The 11,758-nt window shown below is 35.7% G+C and overlaps 1 protein-coding gene across 1 annotated transcript; it reads right to left on the bottom strand.

Annotated features, from left to right (window-relative positions):
• Nucleotides 1-2,921: 2,921 nt before the first annotated feature.
• On the bottom strand, nucleotides 2,922-9,741 carry LOC103997300 (eukaryotic translation initiation factor 3 subunit H). Its single transcript, XM_065082187.1, has 12 exons — nucleotides 9,582-9,741; nucleotides 9,353-9,435; nucleotides 8,048-8,164; nucleotides 7,837-7,940; nucleotides 6,995-7,061; nucleotides 5,692-5,825; nucleotides 5,555-5,603; nucleotides 5,358-5,429; nucleotides 5,151-5,252; nucleotides 4,998-5,065; nucleotides 4,122-4,274; nucleotides 2,922-3,201 (listed from the first exon to the last, which is right to left on the bottom strand). Exons 1-12 carry the CDS (start codon nucleotides 9,589-9,591, stop codon nucleotides 3,144-3,146), a joined length of 1,017 nt encoding a protein of 338 aa, XP_064938259.1. The 5' UTR covers nucleotides 9,592-9,741; the 3' UTR covers nucleotides 2,922-3,143.
• Between the last annotated feature and the right edge of the window lie 2,017 nt (nucleotides 9,742-11,758).

Below are 11,758 nucleotides of genomic sequence, written 5' to 3' on the forward strand. Positions count from 1 at the left end.
AGAACCCACAGAAAGAAAAAGTATATATATAATTGACTCTTGCCTTATTAATTATAAAAAAGACAACAAGTGAAATATCATAAGATTCATGAAAAAAAAATTACAAAGCTTACTAGTCCTTGTCTTATTCATAAGTAGATTAAAAAATATATAAAGGCTAAGTGAAATATCATAATAACAACAAAACAAAATTTTCTTTGCAAAGATTACATGTAAACTTGATATGACAATCTGAAATGATAGCTAGATAAATTATTTAAATATTAGAAATTATTGAGACTATTCTTACGAAGAACTAATGAACTGCATTATTTATCTTTTTAGTATAAAAAAATTGATCATATATTCTCAGTAGTTTTCTAACTTCATTATCTGCAATTTTGGGTTAAGCTAGTCAAAAGCATGTAATTTAGAACACATGGTACATGAGTGAAAATAAAAAGGATAGAATAGTAAAACCATCCTATTGAGAATAATTTACATAAGGATACATCAAAAAATAAAAAATACAAGGGAACAAAAATAATTTCAAATTAATGTTGCCTGGAAAAAAAAACGTAACAAATAAAATTGGACAGAATTTAAGTTATATTAGCAAGAACAGAAATACTGGATGGAAATAATTCAACCGATTGAAACTATTGCACATCAAAGAAATTAAAATGATTCTTTTCGAATCTTAAGATGTGAAAAACAGGTTGAATTTATTCCTCATGTCTGGTAGTATAACATGTCCACATCCTTTCATAGAATAAGCTAGCTAGTTGGCATTGGACCACTGTGTAAATGTTATTATTTCATGATATAACTGAAATTCCAGAAGCATCGGCCGAAGAAGTTTGAGAAAGAGATTCAAGTATAGGTCCTATTTTCAAGGAGTCATCAATATCATAACCTTATAAACGTTTTCTAGAGCACTTGGAAATGGAATTTGCATACACTCATTGACCTCCAATGTAAAGTACTTGAGAAGCATGTGGAACACTGCAGACGGAACCGAGAAGAATATCTTTACGACCCCTCGCGACCGCTAAGAACGAAGAGAATAAAAAAGAACAGAAAACCAAAGAATTCACAAGAAGCTCACGAGGGTTTAACGCTTCAAAGAAGCCAAATGGTATCGACGACGGGGAGCGATAGATACCCCTACCTACCCTATGGAACGACGAACGATTCTTCTTGTGCTTGTTGCTCCTCTCTGTTCTGCTCTTAGAGTAACACACTAGGAGTTGGGATTGGCAGAGATCCACGGGCCCCACGTGAGCCATTGCCTTGCTGTTTTGTTAGCACTGAAGCCAACGATAATGACTTTCTTTATATATTATCCCTTATAGTTAATTATCTTTAGTGTGTTGATTACAAGTTGTATTGATATCTATATTGTTATGAAAGCAAAACATTTAGGTTCATTTATCCTAATAACATCAGTTCTATCAACGAAAACATGAAAATAAAGAGTAAAAAGATAATTTTAATGTTCGATCGCAGACGATGATGTTGCTGATGTCAATGCCAATGTGGTTGTCTGGCTGCCTCCAATGACAATAACGTTCGCTCTTATCGCGACACCATCCATCTTCACATGGAGTTCGTTGTTAACCTCATCGTCACTCGTCCCACATCGTTCGACATCTATGTTGACGTTGATGTAATTGTCAAATGACAACTGTGTTGGTGTTGACACAAATGGTGGTGACCACCTCGTCGTTGACCCATCGAGTGGACCTCAACCTCGACCTTTCCCCTTTTGCATCTAAATCATGTTGATGCAAATGTTGAGCGATCACTACACTGGATGTCATGCTTGAAGATAGCGAAGTACATGACCACCAGCCTCCTCTACCTCCATTAGAGCTGCCTCACCCCATGACCTCACCATCCCCTCCTCCTCCACCACGCCCTCAGGAGTGGAATAATTCTGATGAGGATCCCGGGTTGTCCGGGAATGAGGCATCCGAGGAGAAGTTGATGGTGCTATTGAACATCACGGTGGCGTGCGTAGCGATTAAGATGGAGAAGTGGTCGCTAATACGAGAGCGTGCGTAGCGATTGAGATGGAGAAGTGGTCGCTAATACGAGAGGTGCTACGGGTGATCAGAGAGGCGCAGGCAAAGGTGATGGTCTTATCCAACAACAACGACCACTCGTCGGGGAGGTGGTTGGACACGGTGTAAAGCTTGCTAATGGAGCATGGATTGGAGGGTGATGGTTGATTGGCATCTACATCGATGCCAAGGCAGATGCAAAGAGGGGAGGGATCGAGGCTAGGATTTGCATGACGAGTCAACGATGAGATGACCACCATCTTCATTGTAGTCGCCACCATCATTTGTGTCGATGTCAATGTAGTTACCACACAACAACTACATCAACATAGATATAAAGTAACACGGGACGAACGACGGTGAGATCAATGACGCACTCCTCGTCGAGGTGAGTGGCATCACAGTGAAAACGAATCTTATCATCATCAAAGGTGACTAGACAACTGCATTGACGTCGATGACAACGATATCGTCGTTCACAACCATCGTCAACAATAACATCGTACATCATCAAACATTAAAATTATATTTTTATCTTTTATTTTTATATTTTCGTCAATAAAACTAACATAATTAATATAAATGAATCTAAATATTTTACTTTCATAACTATAAATATATCGATATAATTTTTTAAAATAAAAAAAATTAAACATTAAAATTAAAACAACTAACTATAGAGGATAATATATAATTAACCCCTCTATAAGAAACTATTTCCCAAACTGGAGAAACACATCAGTAATAATTGCTTGCACATACTTCTTTACTAACACAACTTAGCATCATACTTCCAGTTGTGTAGGCAAGACATCTGCCGTGTAAGATTGCAACATTATGCAAGCTTCCAAGTATGTAAATATCATGTCAACAGTGTGGAGGATGTAAGTTGGCACTTTACATTGCTCAAAATTCTAAGATCAAAATGCACTTAAACAAGGTTTTCAGCTGCTTCGAAAAGACCAATTTGCTACAAGAGCCTCTATGATTAGATAGCAGCTCAACATAAGAATTTCGCCATAGTTAGTACAAAATTTTGTAGCCACCATGGGTGAAGCTACCATCCAACAATCGCACACTCGGTGTGCCTTCCTGGATTTAATTCTCGTGCAAAGCCTTCATTAGGTATAATCTGCTGAAATTCTGACCAGCAACTCTGCAATTTTTGGAACAAAAAAAAAAGTCATCAATGTTTGAGTTTTCTGCTGATTGACATGAAGGACAGGAAGAATATAAAATTTAATTTGATTGGAAGAAATCACTGGGTTATAAATACAGCTCAAGCATCTTATACCCACTTTTCCAACATCCAAAAGAAGTAAAATATGTTGTAAAAAGGTCAAAGGACAGATCAAACAATTGGTAGTTAATATTCCCATGATTTGTTTCAATTGAAATGGCCATCATAACATTTTCTGAAGTTACATGTTAAAAATATATTTTCTAAGCCAAAAAAAATGACACCCCTTGTTAGAGGTACTAAACCCAATGACCATATTATGCCAGAAATAATGGCCATTATTGGATCTCACCAATACAGTAGATTGTTATACAGATTTAGCACATCATGACAACTAAATTATTTAATGAACCATTCTTTAAATAGTCAAAATATAGCAACAATGACCATACTTACTATTATTTAACATATAATTATGAGCTGCTGCCATGATATATACTTATATTGAACACAGGGATGATAGAAAACCATACTGAACATTTCTATTCTCACCGAAATGGAGCAAATGTGATTCACAGCATGAGACACAAATAAGAAGAAAACAAAGATGTTATGGGTGTTGACTGTGTCTGAACATGTTTAATGTCTATTAACATCACCAAGTACTAAAAGAAATTAGCATATCCATGCTGAAAAGGATGACATGTTTATGTAGCAGCATAGCAGTAGGATCGGTAAATTAAAACAAAAATAAAATAAAATTTTGCTGGCTAATATATATATATATATATATATATATAGGGTGTATAATGCAAAATGTGTTGTTTAAACTTCATATATGTCATTATCGGGTACTAAGGAGGACCAGTGACATGTTATTAGCAGAGCTTGCATACCCATTAATTTGGTTGCAGTAGTTGGATGTCTGATTTGTGATGAGATAGCTATCCAAATGGGATGGTTCTGGTATTGGCTTGAAGATGGAATTAGAAGGATCTTCCTCAGGCAATGGTTCCTCTCCAGCTGCTTTCCTTGCCATGTTCTCCACCCTACCACATACAACAAAAAGATCCAAGTCTATCTATCAAATTTTACATGAGACATCTGACTTGATCATAAATAACATGTGCACAAGGTCAAGCAGAACTCATTGCATCAGATGGGTTTAGTAAAATCACACATTAAAAAAAAAAGACAATACAAACTGTGTTTTGGTTGCATAAAATTGGCTTTTCACTGTAATGTCTATCCACAGAACTAGTGAATTACCTAAACAGATATTGCATTAACAAATAACAAATAGATTGGCAACGTTCTGAGTGGGAGTCCAGAGTCCAGAGTGATAGAGTCCAGACAACTACATCCTAGATCCAAATAATTTTACAACTACTAAAGTATATCGTACAATCATATTCAAGTTTGGCCCACACGTCATATGCATTGTCATACGCAAGATCATTCAGTCTGCCTCTATTCCTGGAAGAACATCAAGAAGAAACCGTAGAGGATCATGTCAAGAGCTAGCTACCACACAGCATTAGATGATTCATTGTAGAATCTTCAAAGAATCGGTTTCAGTTTCATCACATCAAAAGCAACAGGGTTAGTCAAATGAGAAGAAACAAGTTTGTATGCAGGTCACATTAGCATAAAAATGAACAGATCAAAACTAAGTCCACATTCAAAATGCATAAGAAATAAGATGGTCCAATGTCTAAAAATAAACAAAGTGATATCATCTTTTACATAATTTGATTGTGCCAACATTGTACCTCCTCTTCTGAAGCCATGCTTGCTGTTGTGCTTGCTGCCTTGAGAGACTTCGGTAATAGTATTGGAACTGAAAGCAGAAAAAAAATAAAATGAAAATATGAACGTCTTTGCTAGAATGAAGCAAGCCTAATCCTTTGTGTGGCAGAACAAACCTTATTCTGTTCAGAAGAGAGATCTTCCATACAATCAATCAAAAATTCTAAGTTTCTCTCCATGTATGGAGCAGTAGATAACTTCAGTCGATCATAATCACACTGTCATAAAATCTCCATGTATTTTAGACTTATGAATGAAAAGAGACACCAGAAATTCACAGAATGATCCAGTAGAGCATTTATAGAATGGAGAAACTATCAGACCTGGGCAACAGGAGATTCAGGCTCTAACTCTGTCATGAATGCACTAATAAGTGCAGAATTAGAAATTTTAATCTGCCAGATCAACCAATGCAAAATATACCTCATGATAAAATTTAAGCAAATAAGTGGATATATATTTGCAAACTCAAGTTGGAAAAACATGTACTGTAAACGACAGCTTAACATAAACAACTCACAGGAATCTCCTCAAAGATATCGACCCATGACAGTTTCTTTTCCCTCAACCTACAAAAGGCAAAGCAGTAGCATGTATAGTACATAGAAATATAGCAATCAACTACTTGATTAACTTAGATCACAAAGGAAGACGTACTTCTCCCCAGTAAAATTATTTTTACGGTGAAGATCCATAAAAGAGTCTGTGAGTTTCAAGGCCTTGAGAGCTAAAGCACCTTGAGAAGACCTTGATGGATCATATATGATACACACACATCTTCTAATATTCTCCTGCATGAAGAATAATGTTATATAAAATTAATACAAGGTCGAAGATATTCATCAAGGACAAAGCAGAACCATCAGATATTAACCAAAGCAACATAATAGACAAATATAAAGAACCAAGTACACCACCAACCATTACCATCAAAATATAAGCAGACATCATTCCAAATTCTAAATATCACACACGAATGCACAATTGAATTAAAGTCCAATTTTTTTCTCTTTAAATCTTCATGATGAATATTTTGCATCACTCTGCAGTGTTAGCAGGTATTGTGATGAAAATATCATACTAGCCCATACTTTATAACCTTAAATTAGAGCCGCACAAACTTTCCAAGCACACCAACAGCCATCATATTCTTTTTCTTATGCCAACCACCTACCAAAAGCATTGCCCTGAGTCTATGTCAGATATTGTACTCAGGATACAAGATGTCTCATGGAATCACATGAAATAGGTTTCACAAGACAGTTTACATGCTCATCCAGCCTCTCAGGTAGATATCATCTTAGTTGTGGTCTACAAAATAGAAATGGACAGAATCCATCCCACAAGTTCTCCCAATTCTGGGTGTGACTACATTTCCTTGAGTGCAAGTTACCCTAATCTCTGATTTGAGAGAAGAAAAACAATAGTGAGAAGAGGGAAAACATGAGTATTAGCACACACACAAAAAAAAGAAAAATCATGTGACCAGCTACAAGAAGTATGACACCTTGGATTCAGCAGGCATCAGAAGGCAGAGAATCCAACCTTTGGCCAGACAACTTAAAGCAACCATTATCCACTAGCAGCAAGAAAATTTTACTTTTTCTACTGGTAGTTTCCACTTCTTTTGTCATTCCTAGAAATTTGATGACATATAAAATCATTAAAAAATCAACCTATGAGATCTAAAAATGTCTCCCCCTCTTCCGGCAGCCCTCTAGCATTGTTGTTGCCTATTCTTGACCACCACCCCCTACCCTTCCCTTCTTTCTTTCATTGTCATCTCCATCTGTTTAATATTCAGAAAACATGGTATATCATAGACGTTCTCCATCCCCTTCACGTCACAAAGCCATGTATTTCAGGATGGAAACTAGGGAACTTTATAAACAAAAAGCAGTTATGTTAGAAATAGTGTAACCTTCCATTGTGAGAATATGACCAAGGATCTTTCCATTACCTGGTAATTCATGAATGTTTCGATCAGTTCCACAGTCTGAAAAGATCCCAATAAAGTTGACTGATACCTGAAAATAAAAGACAATCATAAAAGGATATAGGTTGTAAAAGCTTGAGAATCTAAACACGAGCACTTTGATATGAACAAAGTTCATATTAATAAGATAATAATACACAGTTTATCCACAAAAAATGTAGCTAATGAAGAGATCAAGAAATAATAATTTGAAATTATGTTTTTACAGGAATTTCCACCAAAAGCTCAGAACTCATTCTCCCGCAGGCCACAATTAAAACCTCAACAAAACATCAATACGAAAATTATATCAATGGATTCCAATCTGCAAAAGGTTCCAAGGGAGATTTGACAAGAGTGACGACTCTAGTTATCCAAGGCAAATCTAGAAATGTAAGGTTCCCATAAAAGGTAAATGGTAGACAAACTTAAAGGAAGCCATTTCTGCAGGTGAGTGACTTATAGCATAACAAAGTTATTTACAAGAGGTCAGATTTTCAGTGCAGATGATTGAACCAAAGATTGATAGAAGTTGAGGATGTTCCCAAAATGACTCATCACCATCCACCACAATGATGTTCTGAGGGATCCTATGTAAAATCCCAAGCCGATTTTACCTTACAGATGTATCAGTTTTTGGCTATAATAGCAGCTTTGATCATATGTAAGATGATCGAACATTATAGGCAGAATGTGATAAAGAGCAATAATTTTACCAATATATTCTTGAGGATGAAGGCCCTATTAAATTGCTTATAAGGTGATTCAAAGGAAAGTTTCCCACAACAAATGCTTCAACATTAAAAATAAAAAACAATAATGCATACCATCCGATGGTATTATTGTCGACATTGACCTCCCTTAGGCATCTCATCATTTCCAGCTGATAGTTGGCTCCATCTGCTTCAATCTCCTCATCTTCTTCCCTTATCTTTGACGGATGAACATAAAAATGAGAAGAAAAAAAATATTTTCCTTAAACATCACTGAATCATTATCATTTATTTGGTCTACGATTGATAAGTAATCACTTCATACCGGGAAAGGAAAACAGTTGGTGACTTCAAGAACACTCCCAACATCCAAACCAAGAAGTTGACCTGTGACTAAAGCTGGTGAGAATTCATTGCAATGTTTGATTATCTTCAGAACAGCCTGCACAACATCAACCAGAGAATATACAGCCTGTTGGAAACTTCTTTCATCATGATAAATTAGCACCTGAAAGCAAGAACTTCCAGAACAATATCTTTACTTTACAATGAGAAAAACCGATCAGATACCAGGACGATATAAGAATTAATCATGGCCCATCCACCTTATGGGACATTGATTTGGGATTGAAGACAGTCAAAAAGCATCATCCATGTTCCAAATATATGAGGTGCATAACACATGCAATAATTATTTAAACAAAAACATAGTTTAAGTCAACAGTTTTGTAGGATAATTCAAAAGAATATGCAATAAGCCAATAACAGATGACTCTTTGCTCTTTTGAACAATGGATCCAGCACGAGAAAGGTTTAGGTGATTCTGAAAAATCACTAGAAAGGTTTATCATATCCTTCTAACTCAAACTTGCAGCAAATACGATTGTCCATCAAATTTGTCAAAGGGGCTTAAGGTAAGGGCATGGTGTGTGCATGTGAACCATCATTTATATTTTTCTTTTACATGGTAAACCATATTGTGTTCTCCATACACGTGCCAAACAAACACACACACGTAATACTTTCAATATATTATTTCTTTTGGCTACTGACAGTTCTGCCTAACAAATCCACCTCAACATCTTTGATACCATCAAAAAATCAACCTGACTATATCGACATCATAATTAGGTAAATCTTCAATGATATACTATTGTTCTAATGAATCCTTTTAACTCTTAGCAGCACCTGATGATCCATAGATCTTCCAGGGAATGTACACACGGCAAACGGAATCCATATATTCCAAAAACGAGGAAAAATCTAGCAAATCTTAAAGAATCAAAAACAGATAAAAGAGACTTTTGAGCATGTCCACATGAAGTGCTCCTATTCCTTTTGATCATAACTCCAAAAAACTGAAAAACGAACTAAGAACTTGCTGTGATAGTACATATCAGAACACATATCTCACCTCCGATACCAAACCCTAATTCTTGATTAACTTCTAATCGGAATTCCAAACTTCGATCCGAGATATAGATTACGAAAACCGATAACGCATCAAAGATAAAACACAAGTTTAAAATCAAAACTCTAATTCTTGTTCGCGAAACAAGAATGAACGACGTTTCGAGTAAGAACCAAAACGAAAGATAAACAGAAAAACAAGAGTTGGTTCAAGATTTACCAGCCCTTCCATCTGAACAACTCGCAGAGGCGGCGCAATCTCCTCGGAGGAGGACACGGCTTGCAGGAAAGAACGAGCCATAGCTGCCAAAATCCGAACCCAACATCGAACTTTAGAAACAAGAAACTAGAAGCAGCCAAACAAATGCGATCTACCAATTGAAGATACTGGGGTCAAGGCAGAAAGAAAACGTTGAAGGAATCCACTAACAAAGACAAGATGAACTCACTGTTCGCCATCGGAGTTGGAACGGGATTAGGGCACGGCACGACGAAAGGATGACTTGCAGCTCCACTGAGACGGTTCCCTATTGCGAAGTCTGATGACGAGGGTTTCTTGGCCTTTCAAGTCCCGCGGAGTAAACCCCCCTTAAACGCTTCCTTTCGCGAAGAGGATTTGTGATGATGAGAGTTGGTTGGCCTTTAAATCCAACGTGGAGTAAGATAGAGACCTTAACCTGTCTCGCCGTGGGCAACATACAATTTCATTATTATTATAAATTATTTAAATAACAAAAAAATATATTATACCTTTTTTTTAGGAATAATTATACATATTATAATTATCGACTACCAATAATTAAAAATCTTAATTAAAGGAGAAAATTATATTTATTTGGAGATGCGGGGTATCGATCCCCGTATCTCTCGCACGAGCGCTCTACCATATGAGCTACATCCCCAATTTATACGATGACATCGTATAACATATATATATATATATATATATATATATATATATATATATATATAATCATTACACGGATTATATCCTCTTGCGAAAATATCGTAAAGCTAATATACCGTTTTACGAAGTTGTCGCTCTCGTACTCTATGATAAAATGGGTAGGTTTCACTATAGCTGTTTAGTTATGTCGCTTTCCTATTAGGTGGGAAACACATAAAGTTAAGTATGTCAAAATTAACTGTGATGAACTTTTAGATTATAGTTGTGATGGGTGTCGATTTTGAGATTAGGATAATACATATTGTGAAATACAATTGATGAGGAGAAGACAATCATCATATGATATGTGGCCTTTGTGTGGTATATAGGCTAGAAGAAGAAGACGAATGTCACTCTATCTTTCTACATGGACAATGATCAAAGATAATGATTGCAAACTATCTCTTTTTTTTGTTTACGTGAATAAAAGATCGAGGGGAGGTTACTAAAGGTGGTTAGAGATTGTCTCCCCACTTAATATTTTATGAATTATTTTTTTTTCTTTATGATCATATATAAAATCTCATCTTCAACACAATAAAATGGAGAATATCATCTTTGGACCACTTAGCGTCTACACTTACTTACTTCATATTACTAACTTGCATGTCGAAGAAATCGGGTTAAGAAACTTTTGTCGATTTTGGTCTTCATATAGATGACACCTTAGGCGCTCAGCATCTTCACCTTAGAGGCACCTCATATAACCCTACACACGTGTTTAGACTACGTTTGGTTGACCAGGATATCAATAACATCTTTATGTAATAATAGTTAAAATTTACTGATGTATAAGAGCTTAGAAATTGATTTTGTTGACATTCTTCCTAACACTTTAAATATGATGTTATTATTAAGGTAATACATGTATTAGTGAGGATATGAAATGACTAATTGATTAGTTATTAATAGAGAAAATATTCACCTCAGTCATAGTTCATCGTGGATAATCTAACACGAGGAGACTCGAGTGATAATAAACAACCATGCTACTTAGATATTGACCAAATATAAAACATCATAACATATTTCACTCATATTGAAATATTCATTTTAACTTAGCCAATTATAAAAGATTCATCGAACCATAATAATCGAACCCAATCACTATTTATAATGAAATATTTATCACAATCAAGTATGAAATAGGTTGTGTTAGGTAGTATCAACTTAACAACATTCCTCGACGAAGATGATTAGATAACATAAAGAGTTGGGTGCATGTACAAATGCAAAATCCTCCATCGATGAAAGCATGAAGGATATGTGGATTTAGGGGAACCCGAGCTAAGCAAATCAACATACAAACAAATATACCACTATGTTGGGTCAAAGGGATATTGCCTAGGTCTAGATACCTATACCAAATACTCAGTTAAAATGGAGTATCAGACATGCATGTATTCTAAGTACTTTGAGGTTAAGACAAAATCCTTGTCCTATAAGCCTTTCATGATTTGAAGATCTCTCGAGATCTTTGGACCTATTTTCGTAAACAGCCCAATGAGGAAGTTGGGATCCCTCTTAATCTCGAACTATTTGATGATGGGACTTTGACTCTCTCGATGGCTAGTTAATTAAAAGATAGAGATTTTGATAAGAGAGAGGAAGAATTATTTTTTTTTATCCTCGTATGAGGATGAGAGATAGTGCTTTAGAGAAAGAAATAAGGATCAAAGA

This window comes from Musa acuminata, chromosome BXJ1-9, assembly GCF_036884655.1.
Source record: "Musa acuminata AAA Group cultivar baxijiao chromosome BXJ1-9, Cavendish_Baxijiao_AAA, whole genome shotgun sequence".
Taxonomy (NCBI): Eukaryota; Viridiplantae; Streptophyta; class Magnoliopsida; order Zingiberales; family Musaceae; genus Musa; species Musa acuminata.

Bases quoted from the DNA above. Each gene is read 5' to 3' on its own strand.
- LOC103997300 (XM_065082187.1), bottom strand. The intron at 4,275-4,997 runs GTACAATGTTGG...TGTATGTGGTAG, and splicing joins GCATGGCTTCAGAAGAGGAG to GGTGGAGAACATGGCAAGGA. The intron at 3,202-4,121 runs GTATGCAAGCTC...CAAAAATTGCAG, and splicing joins TACTGCAACCAAATTAATGG to AGTTGCTGGTCAGAATTTCA.